Consider the following 21,881-nt stretch of genomic DNA (forward strand, 5'->3'; position numbering starts at 1 on the left):
TGTCTCTAGTTTAGCATGTGACTTACGTGGGCAACTGAGAAAACCAAACTAGTCTTAATGTTATTATAGTATATTCAAATTTCTTATAAACCCTCCTCCATCTTTTTCTGTGACTTCATTTGGTCTGAACTTGCAATTTTCCGAGTTCTGCATCACTGAAAATGTGAAACAGAAGAAAGAGCCTCTGTTTTAATGGCAGCTTTGTACCCACTGTTTACACCGACACATCATTTCCACCCACTGCTGCTCTTTCAGGCTCTGTGGGAGGTCTTTTCATGGATGGGGAGGACTCGGCCACGGCAAATCCTGTGGAGGACATCAGCAAGTGGAGTGTGGAGGACGTGTGTGGCTTCATAAGCAGCCTGGCCGGATGTGCTGAATATACACAGGTGAGTACGTAGGGGGAGGGGGGAGAGAGAGAGAGAGAGAGAGCGATGGGAGGGGGTGGATGCCGGGGGCAGGCTGACTACAGAAGAACATTAGAACGTTGACCAAAATCTAGATTGTTAAGGATTTAAAAAAGTATTGTGAATGTGGGTGTGATACATAAGTGGCCATGCTTTGTGTGAATGAGCAGTGCATGTACACGTGTTTACCCGTGAATGTGTGAGTCTGCATCTGTATGCACAATGAAACGTCCAGCATGTGCGAAAAAGGGAACACATTTGACCTTCATTGCTAGATTTAATAAACAAATAACTAAATAAATAAATGTGTCCTCTTTTTTAAGTGTCTTATACATAATTCATGTGTCATATTGTGTAAGACATTAGTCGCTGTAATCATTCCACCTGTGGAAAGGATTAATTCCCAGATAAACTAAATTATATATAGAAAATACCTTCTTTAGAAAGCTTCAGAATGATTATTTTTCACATAAGAACACATTTTCACTCTCGTCTCAACACTGGAGTTGCACCAGGAACAGATTTCTTCACAGTCACGATGAACAAGGAAAAATGGGTTTGTCAACAGCTTCTCCACAGGTGGATTCTCTTTATAGTCCAACGTGGAATCAGCCCTTTCTCTCATAATGCAACATTATAGAATAGAGTCACTGTTCAGTAGGTTGTGTGAGTGCGTGTGTAGGTGTGTGTGTGTGTGTGTGTGTGTGTATTGGGTCCTGTGGCTGAAGCAGCTGTGTCTTCGCCAGGTGTTTCAGGAGCAGGCCATTGATGGAGAGACATTACCGCTGCTCACTGAGGAGCACCTGCTCAACACCATGGGACTAAAGCTGGGGCCTGCGCTCAAGATCCGCTCACAGGTACACACACCACAGACCTGCGTGTGTGTGTGTTTGGGTGTTGTCATGTGGACGCGAGAGTGAAACGTGTGTGTGTGTGTTTGAATGTGCGTTTCTGTTCATGGGCCCACAACTAACTGATAGTGTAGCATAGTGATTCCCTAAAGCTAGCCTGCCCCACAGACCGTTCTCTCTCTCTCTCTCTCTCTGTCTCTGACATACAGTACACAACATTAGACCAACAGGATGCACTGACAGTCATATGGTCTCATCTCCCCAGGTGGCACGTCGTGTTGGCAGGCTCTTCTACATGACCGGATTTCCCTTGGCATTCCCGTTTCCACCTTCTGCCACTCTGCGCCACACAGACCAGGATCCCCTTACCACGCCCTCGGACACGCCCCTGCCCCTCTCTCTGTCCTTTCCCCACAGACCCATCTCCACCAGCAGCAGCTCTTCTCCCTACAGTGGTCCCACTCCCGGGTGCTCTTCCCCCAAGCAGGAAAATGGTAATGGCTCAACGGTGGCCGGAAGATACGAGGCCAAAACACCCTCGTAGGAGCTGAAAGGCAGGGGTGAAGAGAGCAGTCCTGCCTCAAACCAGCCCAAGAGCCAAGGGAAGGGGGGGGTGGGGGTTAACCTGAACCACAGATCAACTCCTAAGCTCTATTTACAAGACGCTCGCACCTTGGGACCTTCATGCTAAAATTTATGGGAAAATATTGGACTGGAATAAAAGGGACCTGGACAATAAGTACCACATCCGGTAAAACAATCAGTCCGAGTTCTCCTGCAGTGGCTGTAACCAAGCAGAATCCAAAGAAACTGGGTTGGAAGGGAGACACGTGAAGCAACAGAGGAACAGAGAAAGAGAAAAAGGAGACAGCTGGTCACAGACCGCCTGCCAAAAAAAGGAGCGAAGCCTGCCACAAATGCGACATTCTTGCAAGTCAGACAGTCAGACGCTAGCGGAAACTCTTCCTTCCTTCCTGGGCTGGAGGAAGGTCTGCTAACTCACTTGTTTTCTCTAGTCTGTATCTCTCACCACAAGCCCTGCAGAACCCAGGAATTAAGACAAGATGCCTCGCCCCTCTTTTCTCTCCTTCCCTTCCTCCTGCTCACTCACTTCCTGAAGCCAAGCAGCAGCGTGGAGCTGTCTTTTTTAGAGACTGGAGCAGTTTAAGCATATGCTGAGCAGCACCAGCTCTGACCGGCTCCCGCTTATCACTGCAACTATGCATTCCACTGTCCCAATACCAAAGATGACCGGATGTGTGGAATTGGATCCATGTTTCAGTGTGTCTGCTTCTTTTTGCATTAATTGTCTAAATCAAAGACTGGTCCTACAGGGGAACGCTAGGCTAGTGCCTCAAACGATGGACTCAATTTGGGGCAACACAGGTCGAGTGGTCATTTCCTGACAAAAAAAGAGACTTAATGTCAGTGAAATGGGAAAAAAAAAAGCCTATTATGGCATCTATGGCCGTGGCGATTGCGGCATTATGTCATTGTACGCTTCTGTTGACTACTGTGGGAGGTAGAAAAAACATGCAAAATTGTACAAAACCATGCTTAAGATGAAAATATCCTGAAGGTTACATACGTGGTACTTTTACTTTTTGTTAACTGTAGTTGCACGAATAAGGTTTTCTTTACTGAAAAATGTGACTTCCTGAACTTTGGTGGTACTTATGTTCATACTTTTGTTCTGCCATTTTTTTTTAAGTGTTATATTAAAAGATGCTCCAATCTTGAATGCTACTTCAGCATATAAATGAGGAAAAAAATATTTATAGGACTTTTGACGTAGTAGATAAAGCAGATTATGATATGTATTATAATTAGCCCTTCAGATGGATTCCAAAGATACTTTTACTTGGTTCTCTCTTGGTTACAGGGGGGAAAGAAAGGCACAAAGCTCTTAATGCAAATGTTTTGATTTTGTTATGGAACAATTTTTAATCCCACGCAAGCAATTCATTAATTAAAATGGTCTTTAGATTTCCCTTCAAAAGTTTTGTCTTCATCCTATTTTTCTATTCACCTCACAGGTGAAATAAATCCTAAAGAAATCCCCGTTCTCTCATCTGTCATGATTGTGTGCCTGTGTCAGAACACTGTATACATGCCCTTTCCTCCTCAGGTGTTTGAAGTTTTTGTGTAAAAACGTGCAGGAGGGAGTTTGCGGTCTTCTGATGCTAAACCATGGGGGACGCAGCTCAGGTCAACACCAGCTGTCAGAGTGTGAGGTTCAGCTACAGGCCAAGGCCAATCCCCCGCCTGTGGGGGATAAACCTGACCCTCCTCATACACCCACACACAGGACCAGAACCAGGAATAGCCCAAGATTACACTTACCTTCCTCTTTCAGGAATTTACTCTGAAGCCGTACACTGTACTACCAAAACTCAGCTGGGACTTCCCCTCGCTTAAGGCTGGGCGTCTGCACCAGAGCGCTGTGTATTCATTGGAAACGACTACAGAGGAAATGTGGCAACTCAAATTAAATCTCCCCTTTGTGGTGTCGATGTCAAACAACTGTTCTACCCCCTGTTGTACAGCAAATGCATGTGATAAAAGAACTTTAGTTTTCATGGTTTTATGCTGGTGGACACTGTAGTAAAGCAGCAGTAAGTTAAGAGAAGAAAAGCCGCATCTCAGCATGTGAATACACGGGACAGAAAAGACAGTGGTCGGGAGGGCGAAGGGGGTGTTGAGGAGCTGGCAAAGAAACAGACCAGCCAGTGTTGCTGCTCTACCACCTGGGCAGAGAGTCTTGGCACAGCATCAGACACCACCCTGCCAGCCTGGCACAGCACTGCTGCCTCGGGGCTCAACACCCGTCTCTCTGTACCCCTCCTCTTAGCTGGGCCAGCCTTGCTCGGCCCAGCTCAGTGAGGCTTGTACTTCTCTGGCCAAATAGCCTGTCCTCACCAAGCCTGAGGGGGCCTATAGGTGTGCACATGTACACAGGACACGCATGATTTATTTAAGATGCACTGGTGCATCAGCAGGCACGCTCATAATTCACTTCATTTGCATCGTAGCAAGAAAAGAAAAGTAAAAGTTAAGGATTTCTTTTTAATATAACTTCAATGTTTCAGAAAATTCTACCAAACACATTTGTACTGTACAAGTGAAGTCATAAAAAGTGAAGAATAGAGCAAAAGTCCAAATATACTGTAGAACTGTTGAGTATACTGTAGAGGGCTGGTCCAGTGGAACATAGGTGACCTCAAGTGTGCAGCCATGGAGACCTCAGTCGTCATCGGACAGCTCCAGGTCCTCCACCACATCCTCGTCTCCCTCTGCCAACTTTATCAGAGACGAGGACGACAGCGGCTGAGGAGCCCTGGACTCTTTTTCATCCTCTTCATCATCTGGAATATGCAGAGTAAACTCTTTTTCAGGTGATACAGAAAATACAGAGTCTGGCAGCTTTGCTACATTCTGTGGACGTATAGGGAACGGAAAACTGATTTAACAGTTTTATTGTTAATGTTGTTGCTCGTCCAGTCATCGAGACACAGTTATTTAGGGCAGCCAAAGATTATTTGCACAATCGATTAATTTGTCGATTAGGTTCTCGACTGATCAATTAGTTGTTTGATCAATAATGTTCTGCATTTTTTCCAAATTACAAAATGATCTCATCAAATGTCTTGTTCTGTCCACTTTTAGTGATTTCTTTGTTATATGGCTCAAAGAAACCAGACAATAATCACAATTAAGGTGAAAAATCAGAGAGCCTTTTCTAATTATTAAATAATCAAACCTTTTGATTATCAAAATAGTTGACAATCAATCAAGTTATTTATATACCTTTCATTTTATCTGTGAAGGAAAAGACTAAAAATGAAAATAATTGTGGCAGACAATAGTAGTAGATACAATGGTAGATACAAAGCGCTATTCTCTGCAGTGTTTTATATAACACATCTACTTGGTAGAATAATTAATATAAACACAGCTGGTGTCTTTTTTTTGTTTATCAGAATTATGCTGTATAATCGCTTCAACTTCATAACAAAACAAAAAAAGCACATCTACTACTGCCAATGAGCGATCATTATGTTTTACGCCTGTGAAATGTAGCATTTATTTATCTTGTCACTTCATCATCAGACAGACACTCGCTCTAATGACCATATTGTCATCGTATTTACATCCAAATTAAATAAGGAAGGTAGGGAAGATTCATATATGTGAGCCCATGGTGTGCGTGTGATCTCTTGCAAGTAGTTTGAATTATTACTTCATCATTTCCGTGTCTCTATGGACGCTCATCGACTAAAAGTCGAATCTAGCTTTCAATAATTAGAGTCGGAATTGTTATATTATTAGTAATAAACTAAAATCTTATCCGATATAATAACACCAGTCAGTTATAATATATATGAATATACATGTGCACCACATAATACAGTCTTGTGTAATCAAAATGAATATATACACATATTAATAAATACAAAGCACATCACAGCATTAAAAATGAAGACAAAATGAGGACTGATGATGCACCAACCTGAGTCTCTCCCCTCGTCATCACTCATGTCAGACAAGTCTTCAAGATCATCATCACCATCATCATCATCCCCATCATCATCCGACCCATGGCTGCCCTTTTTACCTAAGGGGAGAAAGTGGAAAGCTTTACACAACAACCGAAATCTGTGGGTGATACTTTGTTTAGACATTCTGATGTTTGCGTCTCAGCATCGCTGACATCTGAGGACTTTGGAGACACTCATATGTGGGCCAGGTATCAGAGGCAGCCGGAAGAGTCTCTATCCTCCTGCGATGGAGCCGAGAGTCGATTAAAGACGCTGCTGCAGCACTAACACCCGTGACAGTTGACTACCGGCAGTTTCAGACATCTTACGCTCAAGGCCAGACATCTTACGCTCAAGGCCTAAATATAGCAAATGGAAATAGCAGGCAGGTTCTACTGCTACGACGATGATGGAAGAGTCGCTGTGCGAGAAGTTGGGAGTTCATCTGAAATTGTGCGCGCAGTATGAGTAAGTGAGTGACTGTGTGTCGTGTAGCCAAAGGGACAACTGGGATCCACAGACTTTGAAGTTGAGGTGTGATGAGAGACTGGAGGCATAGAAGAGGAAGAGAGGGAGAGGGAGAGAGGGAGGAGGGAAAGAGAGGCAAAGCAGAGTGGCTTCCACTGTGTGTCTGTACACAGTACAGACACACAGACATCTAAGAAAACATTCATTTACCAAACACACACACACACACACTCAAAACGGACACAAACACACACCAAGTCAAGACAACCACCCCCTACTCTCACGCTCAGAGTGTGCGACACCACAAAGAGCGTTGGTGAGCTGCTGAAAAGCTTTTTTGGTTCTTCAAGACTGGACGATAAGGCGATAGATGTGTATGTGTGTGCAAGTGTTGTGAGGACATGCGGGGGCAGCTGGCTGAAGCCCGCAGAGCCAGAAAGAGAGCGAGAGGAGTCAAATGAAGGCAGTCGAGAGGAAGTGAGAGAGGAGTGGGAGCGTCCACCTCTGGCTGTTCCACTGGGCTGGTTTGAATTAAAAACCTCCACTGGGATCCAAGCTTGTACTTCCGGTCGGGGGTTTTCAGTTTGTGTATGTGCACGAGGGGTGGGAGGGTGATGAATATGAGGTGTGCGCGTGCGAACAGAGAGGCCCGCCCGCTGCTCGACGGCAGCTGCCCATATATTTGTGAGGACTCCCGACAATAAAGTCCAGATGCATGAAAGAAAAACAAAAAACTGTCGCTTACTCCTTTCCTCTGTGACCTTGGTAAAGGCTTTTTGAGCTTTGAGTGTAAAGGTGAGGTCGCAGTTGCCAGTGACCTACCAGTGACCCAGAGAGGATGAGACGCATATGTACAGTTGTAGCACAACTCGGCTCAACACTACTGGGTTTTGCTTTTCTATCAGGGTAAGTGCCTGGTGCTTAGTCGTCACTGCAAGTCATGAATGTGACGTACGACACAAGAATCAAACCCACCATTTTTAAACTGGCAAGAGTGCTACAGCGAGCATACATGTCACGTTTGTGTCGCATATAAAACAACGTCACAGCAGAAAGAATAGAATAGAATAGCTATATCAACCCCCGTCCACATTGAGGTACTATGCCCAAGCTGAATAGAGTCGAACAGAGTAGTGCTAGAACTGTATAATGGAAAAGCACCAAGAGTCTAAAGAATAAAACAGCTGACGGATCTTCTTCACTGAAACGGTACCAATCTATCGGAGGAGCAGAGATTTTCTCCTCAGCGACATTTGGGATATAATTTTCCTTTCCTCTAAGTGGTCTCTGAGGATGTTTTAAAAACTCAACTCAGAGAGTCATGGCAAAGGATTAGAAGGTCGTCTGTTTCCTGAAGCCAAAGCTCTAAGACGAGGACTGACCCAGCAACAGAGACAAAAATCAGACACATCTGTCAATACATTATTACTGTGCTTTTAGGAGAAGATCAGGCAAACCCCCAGATCTCAAGAAGAACCATGAATCATAACAATAATGAAACAATCCTGCCCCCTGGTCAGGACAGTGTCATGTATGAGTGGATACAGGAACTGGCTTACCTTTAATTTTGAAATCGTCACCCTCATCATCTGATTCACTGTCAGACTGGAACAGATCCTTGAACTCTTTCTTGTCCTCTGCTTTCTTATCCGCAATCTTCTTACGCTTGATCTCAGGGAGTTCCAGATCCTCCATCTTTCAGAAAATACAGTCAGAATAAAACACAAGCCTGGTGCCCCTAAAATAATTGCTCTGTCAGTAAAGATGTCCACTTTACAGCAGGACTGTTTCATGATTCATGTAAAGGAGCATTTAACTTAACATTAGCATCATAAGATCGTTGGCATTAGATAGTTACCCTTTCTTTGCCAGAGATCTCCAGCTGGATCTCCTTCTCCCTCAGCTTCTTCCACTGGCTGTAGTATCTGCTGAGAGGTGTCCCCTCTTCCTGGATCCGCTTCTCCCAGGCCGCCTGCCAGAGAACAGGGGGATTTTTACACAGGTGCCGATAACTGTAAATTCTGTATATAGTACTAAACCTCGGAAAGAGGTGGTTTAAATATATATTAAATGATGTCTTTTAACTGATCTTACTATAATGAAACTTCACATCAAATGATCAGAAGAAAAGGAGGGAAACACAAGAGATTCTAAGAAAACAGGGCTGGGCAGTAGAACAACATTTTTAATCATACTGATATATCTTTGAATGCATAATATTGGAAAGGAAGGAAAGGATCTTTATTGTTTAAATTTCGAGGTCAGATGGAGGGTCGATCAGAGCCGCTGCGACTGAGCACGTCGCCACAATGGACCAACACAAACAGTCTTAACATTCATGCATGTTTTGAATGTGGGGAGGAAACCGGAGAGGCCGGAGGAAACCCACGCAGACACGGGAAGAACATGCAAACTCCACACAGACAGGTCCCAGACCAGGAACAAAAACCAGCACCTTCTTGCGATGAGGAAACAGTACTAACCACTACCAGTGCTAAGCCAGTAAGGAACCGTAGCGTTTATACCAACGCTATAAAGCCATGTTTATCTTTGCATCTCTTCAGAGGAGAGGAAAATGAGAGAAAAACAGTAGGAGCGATGGATTTTAAACAGAGCTCGGAGAAACATAACATATCCGCTCCATCTACTTTCACTGTCGCTCATACAACTGTTGTTTTCTCTCGGTTCCTGTGACACATGCAGTCAAACACTGCTTTTCAGCCAAAATATACAGGGAAATATTTTTTTTTGTCCATACTGTCCTCCCCTAACACAGACCGAAGACACCTGGAAGAAAAGACCACAGGATCTTCCCCAGCCTTCCCCTAAAGGTATTTGTGGAAGATATTGATTAGGCCCAATCATATTACCTGACCAACAAATCCAATAAAGTGAACAGACCTCAGCCGCTTGCGCCCGTTACTTTAACACACTTAGCACAGTTTACTTTGTGGTTATTACATTTGGTGACATGTTTGCACAACGACAGAAAAAGAAAAGGAAATGAAAATGCGATTTGAGAAATCAGTCTGCACTCAGAAAAACAAGACAAAAAGGATTCCTGATGACAACAGACACCAGTGTGACCTGTATTAATTAGACTAGCTCTCCGTTTGGGTGACATGTTGATGTCATTGGGGGGGGGGATGGTTGCCAGAGGGAGGCCATGGCCTTTTCCGCAGCAGCAGCAGCAGATCTGTCTCTTCTCTTTCGCCTGCAGTTACACCTCCACCACAATGCCAGGGAGTGTATGCCATGGCGACAGCCGCTGCTGAGCAAAGAGCCAAGGCGACAGGGGCTGGCGCTACTGCAGCACTGTACTGTCTGTTGTACTCCGTCAACACACACAGAGACACAGACACACACACCTACTCATTAGGCAGAGGCGCCTCTGGTTCAAAAGCCCATAAGAGCGTCCAATAATCACAGGGTTGTTGTTAAGCACGCTTTGTGTTTACATAGTGAAGTGCTATCAGCTGCTGCCTGTAGGGGTCATAGATGTGTAATGGCCTGCAGCCTCAACTTAAACCCACCAGAACCCAAAAGAAACATCCATTTACTACGTACTATTTGTCAACCAAAAAAAGCTACTGTGACAGGAAAAACACACTTACCCCCACTGCTTTAACATGTAGGTTAGACACCATCTATATTCATACTCTAATGATTAACAGTGAAAAATATATGGAACATCATGTTGCTGTGGAAATCACCTTAATTTAACAGCAGAAATCACTGCCTCATACTCATACAGACCATCAGTAATTACCAATTCAAATGATAGAGCTGGCTGATTGTTGATTATTGTGAACACAAATCCACCCACCACAGCAGCTGGCACCTTTTTGCCAAAAATCTGGCAACCTGACAACCAACTCCTCCTCATTGGGTCTGATTGAGTGACAGACTCAGATTAATCCATATTTAATCCCAGTTGTGTTAATGCAGCTTTTGTTAAAGCTGAGGAAATGTATGTTGCGTTTACTATTAGGTATTACTACATTTATAACATGGGTTGGTACCAGGGTTGGGGTTTTCATCATCGTCACTAATGCAAAGGTTGCATACGACATAATGAAATGTCCATATCATGTACTAAACTTACTAAAAATCTCATTACTGTTTTAGCAGAATGTGCATGTAGCCAGAAGCTAAAGCCAGTAAAAACGCTCTCATGACATCAAGCGTTTAAGAGTGCAACCATAGAGGCAACAGTCAAGACCCTTTCAGTAAGGGTACACGATAGAATGTACAATAGAAAACATGCATTATTTTGTTAGTCCGACTAAAACCGAACTTTTAAAATAAATGTCAACATCTTGGTTCGACTGCAATTGTCAGGTGGCCTTGGGGCTCCGCACATGCGCTACAGTTTCTATCCTCAGTTTCTAACAGCAACAAAACCATGGCAAAATCCAAGCCAGGTTTATTTGTTGGACTGACACAGGAGACTGTTTTTATATATTTAAAAGTTACTCTCTCACTCTGATGTGCCCTTAAACTTAACACAGACGGTAGTCTGTTGGTCAACTCACAGTGAGAACACAAAATTTCATCTCTACTAAAAGTGAGGGTTTAGCAAACAATCACTTTGATATCAACATCGCAATTTGAAATAACTAAATCCGTTAATCACAAAGGCCGTCAGTCATAAAGGCTAATATTGTGTTGGGGTCTGATGTGGTAATGTACCCAGACAGTACTACTAATTTACAATACTAAAACAGTGAATATTTAAAAATTTTGACCATTTGAAAATAATATTTTACAAATTGCCATCACAGTATATGAGATATCTTCATATTACATTATGACAAGTTTTAAATCATATCACGCTAAACTGTATGAATTAATGTTTTTGCTTTCACTGTCGGCATTTTCTAGTTATGTTTAACATTTTAAAAAAGCCATTTGAAAAGTAAAACAGAACAACAAATAGGACAGAAATACAAATAAGTGAAAATGGTAAAATGACAACTCTGGAGAGGGACTTTCTTAAATTCAAGACTCACTCACACACACACACACACACACTCACCACAGCGGTGGCATCGGCCACTCCAAAGGCGGCCTTCTGTCTCCGTCCTGTGATGTGGCTGCTGTTCTCCTGTACCTTCTCCAGCAGCTGGCGTACTGGCTTGCAGTAATTGGCCACTTTGCATTCCTTCAGGAATGCTTTCAGCTGCAGGGCCATGGATGAGGTGTGTGGGGGGGGGGGGGAAGAAAAAAGGAAAAAAGGACCCAGTTTAAAGAATCATCAGTCCACCCAAACTGTGTATTCAGGCACAGCAGATTGGGTTTGTGGTTGTTTCCCCTATGGAGAACGAAATCAGCATGGCAAGACCTGAACCAGATCCTGAGTCATGTATTCAGATTGTGTTGTTAAGAAGAAGTGCTATAATTTAACGACTGTACACGTGAATAAAGTCATTTAATTGCGACCTAGATCACCAAGTCCAGTGCCTGATTTATTAATAATTTATTGTTTGAGTTACCTGAATGATGGTGGGTAGGGCGAGTTCTGGGAAACCAATGGTGGAGGCCTGAGTGTGGAAGTATTCCAGGATAAGGTCATACAGCTGGTCAATCAGTCCATCCTACAGGTTTATATAAAAAAAAAAAAAAAGAATTAATAAAAAATAATCACACTTAACACACAGGCACAATTTAAATTCCACACCGCCCCCTTTGCTTTGCTGCAGTGACAGTTTAGACAGATGAGTGTTTCAACCCGCAAGAGATGCAGTTATAGTTCTGATGGTAAGATTAAGACATATTTACTCATCATTCATGGAAAAAAAAAAAAAAAAAGAATGATGTTGTTGTACATTCCCAGTCAATGTCCAGAAATAACAACTACTAATGAAGTAAAAGTAGTAAGCATTTCCATGAACTACAATGTCCAGTGCATCTGAAAAAGGCACTGGTGGTACGGAATATGCAACTAGCTACAAAACAAAAGATAATTCTACCTTCAAAACAAAACCAGGTAGTAAGATATCTCAGTGCATGAATGATGAGAAACAAAATGGAAATTCAGTTGGATGATGAAGCTAAGCACATAGTCTTTTTGTCATGTAGTCCGTAACCTGAATTTGTCTCCTCTGACTTATAAACAAGTCATTTACAACCAGAAGAGCATTTCTTAAGGCAAAGTCATACATTTCTTGCAGACAAGTGTTTCACTCTGGTTTGTGCGACTCCAATGTTTTCATTTCAAATGTTCACAGAAAAAGATTTGTGCACGGAGAGAACGTTTTCATAAAAAGGAGTTTGGTGAGTTCGTTATTGCATGAATTTACTATTTAAATTTTATATAGACTGATTCACATGTAATTGAAAACCTTGCTTGGCCAGAGTCAAAAAGCTTGGTTCACTCTTAATGCAAACTTCTTTTTTTTTTTAGTAATTGTTTCATATTAGACAAATGTGTATTTGGTTATGTCTATCATGAATCTATGAGGCAGGGGTTCATGGCAGCCGCCCAGGTGACTGGAGTGAAAACAGCCCGAGCAGGCAGAGTGCGGGGGATTATCTCAGAAGTCCGTGCAGCAATCCTCTTGGCTGCAGCGCTGAGCATGGTGACTCCAGGCCAGTTTTAGAGTCCCGACAAGGGACTTTCATCATTGCCCTCAATCCCCGCCTGTACACACACACAGGCGCGCGCACAAGCTAACACACTGTGCTCTGGGAGGGGGGGTTAGCATGAAAATAACATTAACTAAACCCTGAACCACTTATCTGATCAGCTGTTGCTCCTGCTCAGTGGAACCCAGACCCAACTCGCAAAACAAGGAACACACACTGAATACTCATTAAAGAAATGTGTAAAAGTAACTGTAAAAGTAAGACAGTGGAGTAGCAAAGACACTAATGCTTACCTTGAAGGCTTTCTCCATTAGGTTGACTTTGCCAAGCTTCAGGATGACGGCAAAGTTGATGGGTTTCTTGCTCATTCGCCCTGGTTTCTTGTTAAACTCCACTTGTTGGAAGATCTATGAAGCAAAAACCAGCAATGGACAATGTTGTTAAACACCAGAATAATAAAAGCCAATTATCCAATAAAGATAAACCTCTCACTAAAGGAAAGTATAGAAAAGGTCGGGCTGATGGCCAAGAAAGGCCAAAAAGAAATTATCCTGACGCATGCAAATGTCTGACATTAGCTTTGTTTATACCTAGTATGACCCGATTATGGGGATTAAAGGTTAAGATTGACCATGACCTCACATCCATACCATTCTTGTGAACATGATATATCATGTCATCTGGAGGGAATTTGATTTTCATGGGGCACAAAAAACTGGACTGACATTTGGAGGTCAAGGTGACCATAACTCAAAACTTCATATACTATTCATATGTACTAATCATTCACACAAATATCTAATTGGTTTAAGTAATTTAAGAGATGACATTTGATATCAGCTATAGAGTAATATTAGTCCATAAAATTTGACAACCATGACATTGTACATATAGCAGTGTTAAAGCACTGACACATTTCTATCTTAGTGAAAGTACACTCTAGCTGATGTGTGGGCTTCTCGTCGACAAGCTGTAGCTCTCACATCTGCCTACAGTGCACAAGTGACTTTTTGCCTTGTATTTGTATATAAAGCTATTTTTGACACCATCTATCTCTGTATTTCTGTGCATTGGTGTGTGTGTGTGCGTGTGTGGTCGTTAACGTGCTCAGCGTGTGAAGCAGAGCAACGCTCCTGGCCGGTGCTGTCTGTACAAACATAGGATGTGGTGGCGGTCTGCGGGGGAGCCAGGGGGAAGTGGGAAGGCATGGGCCAACCCAGACACATGCGTGCGCACACACACACACACACACTTACTGAAGCAGGAAGCTCCAAATCATACACCCCCCTCAGAGATGCGAGAACACACACAGGCACAGACACACAGTAGGAAGGGGCTGCTTCTGCTGCTCTAATTAAAACAGTAGCAGCATACCTCAAGCCTGCCTTTAACAAGGGGAACAGCACAGGAGAAAAAAACACAGGAAATATAATGCGTCACAAATAAACCCAGCATGCTGTTGGGGATGGGGGTGGTGGCTCTGAGTGTATGTGCAGAGGAAAAAAAAAAAAGGTGGGGAGTGGGCCATAGAGAGAGAGAGAGAAAGAGAGAGAGGATGTGGTCTACACAACATGTTAGGACCAGAGTCCAAACCACAACCGTGCCTTTATCAGGTCGGTCAAACTGCTGCATACGCACACTCGCACACACAGACATGCACAAATACCACTCCCAGCGGGCTGAGCTAGCCGCTGTCGCTCGCACACTGTTCTCCTCCGTCAAGCCACATCACCACACCAAGCATACATTTGCACAAACGACACACACTCATGTGCTCAACACCTGACCCAGAGAAATGTTGTCGGTTGGGGACTTCTGATTGGTTTGATAACAAAGGTGTTTCTCACACACACACAGTGTTGTACCCTTCGATGTGTTTCCTCCTATGTGCCTTCAGTTGAGGCCGTTGAGACCAAAATGCATTTCATAGCCCACTGATGTTTTTTTCCATAGCTAACCACTGATGGAACATTTCATCACTTCTACCTTTTTAATGTTTCCACTTGTGACAATAACAACCAACTGCTGTTTATTCTGCACAATTTAAAACTATTTGAAGTCTTCATATATGTATGGTGAAATGGTATACGATAGACTTCAGATTGGACTATAAACTTGACCTTCTACTTTTTCTCTCGTCAACATGCACTGATCCTGTTGGACTGGAGATGACATGTCTTACCTCCAGGAGGAAAGGCAGCACCGGTACAAATGTGTTGGTGCTGCTCGACAGCAGAGTAAGGGCTCTGCAACAGTGCATCCTCAGAGGGTAATACTTTATCGTGGGCACCAATCTGTTAGGAGAGAGAGAAAACAGTGGTCAGTGTCTCCACCTGGTGTTGGCAAAATATAAAGCACGTGGTGGGCCAAACTGAATGATATTTTGTTATGTATGTATGTATATGTATATGTATATATATATATATATATATATATATATATATATATATATATATATATATATATATAAATGGCAGCAGCTTAAAGTATCTATGCAACAATGATAGGAAGTGAGAAATTATCTACAAATTATTGACATTAGATTCTATGAGGATTCAGGTAAGCATGTACAGGACTGTTCAGTATTAACTGTGATATATACAAATTAAAATATTGTAGTTATTAAGTTACCTTAGAGAAGTGACAAAATATTTAATTTACTTTAAGTCAAAGATCATTCCTTGTATTTTTATATTTCATAATGCACATATATTCTTGCAAATTATTAATCTAATAAAAATGTGAATTGATAAAAATCACACTGCCTGCAGTCATTCTAGTAAGGTTTTACACTGATGTGTAAAAGTTAAAGCTGTTGATACTTAGCGGGTGTATAATGCCAAAGGTCCTGCATTAAAACTGTGTTGTTTGGTCTTGGCACAAGTTTAAGCCAAAGATGACTGATTTTACATGGATCCATGACACCAAGTTTGATTGTGCTCAAAGCACTACAAAGAATGTTATAAATACCTGATAAAATACCTGAACATTTTACAACCCAAATCATTGATTGACAAACTGGCAGATAGGGTAGTAAATTATGAATTAATTTATATTAATTGTAATAGACTTAGAGGTCTTGACAAACAAATTCAATTTACACTCTATGGTGAAATATTTACTGACTGCAGCACTATTGCATTAATGTATATTGTCTTGAAGGTTCATGGACGTTGTAAAGGAGGAAAAGAGGACAGTTAACAGTGTAAAAATAGAGAACACAAGGGTAGGGCAAAATGGAGGCAAACAATCCGCTGTGGTAACCCCTAAAAGGAGAAGTGGAAGAGGAAGAGGATTGAGGCCCTATGCACATTGAAAACGGAATGAAACATAAACAAACTTTTCTCTATTGTTTTGAAAAACCTTCCCATAAACACGGTATAATTTCAGGAAATACCTTCATCCACACAAACCCCCAAAAAGACTAAAAACACTGTAGTACATATGCCAGGCCTGTAAGTGGCACTGTGACAACACCAAAAACAGAGAGGAAGACTTTATACACATTATGTATAAATGTATAAATGAATGTATACAATCACAGAAACTGAGACACAGAAACTGAGACAGAATGAATAAAGCCAGGGAAATAAAGACAAAAAAATAAAAGTTATCATAAAGTAAACAGACCGAACAGTGTTTGTCACATTTAGACCCCTGGCGACATTTAAAAACAACTAGCGACAAATCTAGCAACATTCTGGTAAACCACAACTACTTTCCAGTAGGAAATTACCAGTTCTGCTGCACAAGTGAGCTTTTTCTAGCTGAATTACATGCAGATAGAAGCGGTCTGACTGTAGACAGAGAGGGAAGCACTGTGACCACACAGAAGAATGAGCTGTGGATGTGCAGTGTAGCTGACCTAATCTATCTCGTTCATTAAAGTAAAAATAGAGTTTGTGAATACACCATCTATCCATTACATAATAATTTAGTTTCACTGTTAATCTTCAACACTTATGAACGTAAATACCAGCGCGAGTGAGGTGAGACTATGATATTATAGTTTTCCTAAAGCTGCATATTCGTTGTGTTCATGAAAACGCAAGGGCGGCATTTGAGATATTCCCTCTCTGTTTCAGGTCTCCCAAAACGCCATTTCTGTGTGGATGAATCACCAATACGATAAGAAGAACTATGCATATTCACCAACACTCCTTTCCGTGTGGACAGGCCGTGAAAACTGTATATAAATACACTCACTTGATGGTGCCTATTATGACCTGGCAGAGTGGATAGATGAGAGGCTGCAGAACATCACTGGGGTGCAGATTGCTGAGGACGCGACACCACAGGTAGAGGCAGTGGATAAACTGCCAGTTATACACCGACTGATACGTTTCCTGCAAAACATACACACAAATCAAGTCATTGTCTAATTACAGAAGCTTCAAATCAGCACCTACAAGAATGTGTTTATTACTATTAATGTTCATCAAATTATAAATAAAGGAATCTACCAATATGAATGTTTTCCTATGTGTATAATCATTTTCTCAATCATTAACACACATTTTTCAAACAATATCAGTGACCAAAGTTCTTAACTTAACTTAACCAGTGCTGCACTTCGATAATAATTATCCTTAAAATAAAAATGTCTGGGATATCTGTACACTTATGTTCTTGGTAAGCATTTTTTTTTTTTAAGTTTTAAAAGTATGAAAGCAGACCTTCTCCTTAATCACAGCCTGAAAAACCAACCTTTTTCTTCATGGTCATGGCATTTCTGAGGTGGATGGCCAGCTGTCGGATGTAAATAAAGGCGTGCTGGTACGTAGCCTGTGTGTTCATGGAGTACATCTCTGTCAGAGTCCGTTGCATGAAGTTGATCATGGGCAGTGCATTGGGAGATGTGAACTTGCAGTTTTTTACGTAGGAAATGTACATTTGCTACAGAAAGATAGAAAAACACCGTTAACAGAAGAGATCGAAATACACAACCCACCTAGGCTTTGATACTGATACTGCCACAAAAAAGATTTTCACTTCCTGTGAACTGATCGGATTTTTTTTTTTGCATTAAACTGCCCATAAAGTATACTCTGTTCTTCGTCCATGTTATAGTTGAAGACAATTAAGACAAGAGCCTTAAGCGAATAAAACACAAAAACAATAATTTTCTCATCTTCATTATACTACCCCCACCCTTCATCACAGCATGTTCTACCCTGAAAACTATTTTCACTTGGGTTCTAAAAATACAGTACTGTGCACTGTTAAAATTGTTGTTTTAGCAACGATATAATGAAATAGTGTAATTATTTATCAATCACTTTATTGGAATACATAAAAAAATTTGGGAAACATGTACGCAATTTTAAAATGAAAAAAACATCACAATGAAAAGACCTATCCTAACACTTGAGACCCTAGTTGGAACCCTAATAATGTTATTGATAAAACCTGTTTGTCCCACTTTTTAATGCAGAGAAATGTCTTACGTACACATGTTGTATGAGTTAAACTCATTGGAAGCTTGCTCATATATGACCAACTTTCACCCACATCATTCCAATCCAAATGCTAATGATCATAAAATTTGACAGACATAAAAACAACAAAGCAGGTGGTGCCCTAAGACATTATCATAGTACTGTAATTTTTTAATCTAAACTGAATATTTGTTTCATATTCAGCATGAAAAATAGAGGTGCGTCAGTTTACAAACTTATATGGTTTTAAAAAGGTACCTGCAGTATTTTATCTCATCTATTTTACATTTAGGTTCAGTGTCTATTCCTCTGATCCCCATTTTATGCTGCATTAAATTCACCTTGAGAATAGGTTTAAGATATGTCTCCTGCTTGTGTCTGCATATTTTGTTGAGGGCCAGAAAAGCGAGAACCCGGCAAGTTTCCTCCCCCGTGCTCCACTGCTTCAGCAGTTGCTGGACACAGAAAGGAAGGGGAAAGTTAAAGAAGAAAATAATTACTAGACTGATTACCATAAACACAAATTAAATGCATGATTCTGATCTCTGTCATACCTTCATCAGATGGCGACACTGTTTAGGAAGACAAAGATAATATGCCACAAGCTGGTTGGCGTGCCGCAGGACAGCAGTGATGACAGTCGACTCTGTTAGACAAGATAAGAGCTACAGGTGCAGAGGGAGACAGAAATGGAAAACAAGAAAAAAACACATTGAAGTTTTAAGGGGGCAAAGAACTAAAAAGGAGGCCATTTTTTCTCCTCATCTTAATATTTAATTATATTATACTTTTTAAGACTCAACATTCATGCCCATAAAGTATTTTGCTCAATAAAACACATCCTTGTATACATTATTTAACTGAGGCATCAATATAAACAAACCTGAACTACTCCACTAAGATACATCTTGATGTCGATCTGATTCTTCTGCCACTTCGGACTGGACGATGGGAGCACTAACCTGAGAGCAAAACAGGAAAAACAGAATTAGAAGTGACCAACATTTTCTACCACTACATTCACTGTCAAAAAAATGCAAGATGAAAACTCCTGCTTCATACTTTTTCTGGTCTTTATTTGGCTTTAGGTTGAGCATCCTCTGCAGAGCTACATAAACGTCTCTGATGCAGAACAGGACCAGGGCATTGAACACTGCAAACAAGAAATACATTATTTGAGAAAAAAAATTACAGTACAAAGTATTGTGTTTGACCTATTCACATACTAACACTTTGAATATGATATTGGGATATAAAGAAAATTATAAAATCTGTGAGAGTTCATCAGGCCATACAATAATGTAGAGCTGCAACAATTAACTGATTAAAATTAACATAAGTTTTCTTAATTTTCAGCTTTATAAATGAGAATATTTTATATATATTTCCAGATCTATCCTGCAAAACCTCAGGGTTTCCTATGAAATGCTACTGACACCAATGTAGGAAATAAACTGTAAAGCACTGACAATGTGTTTAAATTTAATTATATTGTGTTTTTCCGACCGACTGCATTACTAAATGGCACAGTGTTGACTAATATTAGGACCTACCTGAGCTGTCAGCAACTTTGTATCGACAAGGACCACTTGCTTCACCCTTTGTGGTAGCTACAGCAGCTTTAAAGGCCTGGGTGACATCCCTAAAGAGGCGAGGTGTGGGTTCCTTCTTCATCGCGGCTTTCCAATCTTCAATCATTTTGTCCGTGACTTTGATGGTCTCCTCCGACTTCTTGGACTTTTTGGTACTTTTCTGACCCTCTTCGTCGTCATCCTCACCAGAGCTGGCCTCCTACACATAAAACGTGTCAGTAAGAGAAAGTTTGTTTTCAAAGACCCCATTTATTCCTAGTATTAAAATCTACCCTACGAGATCTGTGGATGGTATGAAGTATGACTGTTCACACCTGGTATTAAAATAAATCCTGGATGCCTCTCCTGTGACCACTTTTGATCAGATCAATTGTCCATGTCATATGTAAATATAGGATGTAATTTCTGTCTGTGAGGACAAAATTATATTTTTAACAAGTTTGAAAGTGAAGATATGTTTATTGCCAAAATCTGCATCATCAGTATGTGTGTGTGTGTGTGTATATGAGAGTGGAGCTGAGTGAATGAAAGAACAATGCCACTGCAAGAAATAAGATTTTAAACATTAGAAAAACAAATATTTTGATGATCACTGTTAATATTAGTACTGCAGTGGCTACAAATAAATGTTTGGTTGCACAGAAGTGCAAAAACACAATGCAACTGCAGCTGATCAGAGGATTTCAGCTGGGGAGGCAAGATATAAAGGCACAATGAGGATGGACCGCATTCATAAATGCTCAACAATGTGAACTTGTGTCCTTAAATCACCTCCAAATGTGCATTATATAAATAAATCAGAGCTTATTCAGGGCTCATTGGATACATTCAGACATGAAATTAGAGCTGTCCACTTTTATTCGGATAGTTGTTACTACCAGGTCGTTATGGAGTCAACTACAGCTCTTTATGAACACACGCACACTACTGGCCTACCTCGAGTGCCGATGGCAATTTGTGGTACTTTTTTTCATCCTCATCATCAGAACTGTCTGTGTCGTCAAAGTTCAGAAGGGTTTGGTCGTTGTCTTGCAAAAACTTGTAAAACTCTGGATCTTTATTCTTTAACCTGGACAGCTGCTCCTTGTGCTCCAATGCCTTGCCTATCTTCTTGTCATCACTGTAGAGAAAAATAAGTACAAAAAGATAAATGATAGCCTGTCCCTGAGTGTGTATGATGTTAGAAAGACCACAACAACAGTCACACAGTGTGTCTTACATCTCAGCAGCTGCAGATTTCAGCGGTTTCTTATTTTTCTTCAGACCATTCTGTTTGGGTGTTTCTTCTTCCGATTCATTTTCACCTGCCGAGTCAAAACCTGACAGTAGGAACTCATCCAAACTGAGGTCTTCTAATTTTCTGAAATAAAAAAAATGACAAAAGTTAAGTTTCTGAAATGAGTTGGCCTACATGGGAGGGGAACTTTTCACGATACTTGCTCTTTACAGTTTCCAGCGTGTTCCAAGTGTTTTCAGGTTAAGTATTTAGCTTTTCCTTGATACATATGATCCTAAATATCGCATCTTCATTGTTAAAAATTAATAGTATAACGATAGAACACTCATTTTACAAGACGCAGTAGCAATGCGCTAGCAGCATGGGTGGCTAAAAAACTACCGTTCCCTAGCTTACTAATAAAGACTACCAAACACCAAACATTTCACTCAGTGGACGAACAAAACTTTCACTGATGAAACGCGTCTGGAATTGTACCTTTAAATGCATAATAAACGACAAACAGTTAACAATTTGTACACGCACCTTTTCTGTTTTCCTGCCATGCTGGATTCAAAACGTGACACAATCAAACTTCAATACCCACAATGCATCAGTAAAAAAAATCTGAAATTAGTTTGATGGTTCATGGGTAGTGCGCGCCATGAAGCTACTTTATTCGTCATACGTGAAAAACATCTGGTTTGACACTTCTACTTCTATTGGGCTTTTGGTAATAAACTAAAGTCCAAACTTTTCTTATGGTTGAGGAAAAAATAAAAT

The 21,881-nt window shown here is 41.1% G+C and overlaps 2 protein-coding genes across 3 annotated transcripts in view; one reads left to right on the top strand and one right to left on the bottom strand.

The window, feature by feature from the left end:
• Nucleotides 1-3,319, top strand: part of samd11 (sterile alpha motif domain containing 11) — a 57,934-nt gene extending 54,615 nt beyond the window's left edge. The window contains exons 11-13 of one of the 2 annotated variants that reach the window (XM_058641940.1): nt 256-389; nt 1,154-1,264; nt 1,524-3,319. In XM_058641940.1, the coding sequence (XP_058497923.1) occupies nt 256-389; nt 1,154-1,264; nt 1,524-1,802 (524 nt within the window). In that variant the 3' untranslated portion in view covers nt 1,803-3,319. The remainder of the gene's footprint in view (nt 1-255; nt 390-1,153; nt 1,265-1,523) is intronic. The other variant, XM_058641941.1, reaches the window with a different exon arrangement.
• Nucleotides 3,320-4,304: 985 nt separating this feature from the next.
• On the bottom strand, nt 4,305-21,787 carry noc2l (NOC2-like nucleolar associated transcriptional repressor). Its single transcript, XM_058641942.1, has 18 exons — nt 21,645-21,787; nt 21,102-21,242; nt 20,819-21,002; nt 19,844-20,081; nt 19,353-19,443; nt 19,174-19,252; nt 18,845-18,955; nt 18,632-18,745; nt 17,560-17,748; nt 17,059-17,198; nt 15,035-15,146; nt 13,146-13,259; nt 11,760-11,861; nt 11,303-11,446; nt 8,123-8,236; nt 7,824-7,959; nt 5,769-5,873; nt 4,305-4,623 (listed from the first exon to the last, which is right to left on the bottom strand). The coding sequence occupies exons 1-18, from the start codon at nt 21,662-21,664 to the stop codon at nt 4,502-4,504; spliced, it is 2,256 nt and encodes a 751-aa protein (XP_058497925.1). The 5' UTR covers nt 21,665-21,787; the 3' UTR covers nt 4,305-4,501.
• Nucleotides 21,788-21,881: the final 94 nt, after the last annotated feature.

Source organism: Solea solea, chromosome 11 (assembly GCF_958295425.1).
Source record: "Solea solea chromosome 11, fSolSol10.1, whole genome shotgun sequence".
NCBI classification, from domain to species: domain Eukaryota; kingdom Metazoa; phylum Chordata; class Actinopteri; order Pleuronectiformes; family Soleidae; genus Solea; species Solea solea.

Bases quoted from the DNA above. Each gene is read 5' to 3' on its own strand.
- noc2l (XM_058641942.1), bottom strand. From the start codon at position 21,664: ATGGCAGGAAAACAGAAAAG. The intron at 18,746-18,844 runs GTATGACAGAGA...TTCTGTGTCCAG, and splicing joins AGTGTCGCCATCTGATGAAG to CAACTGCTGAAGCAGTGGAG. The intron at 5,874-7,823 runs GTAAGCCAGTTC...TTCTCCCCTTAG, and splicing joins TGACGATTTCAAAATTAAAG to GTAAAAAGGGCAGCCATGGG.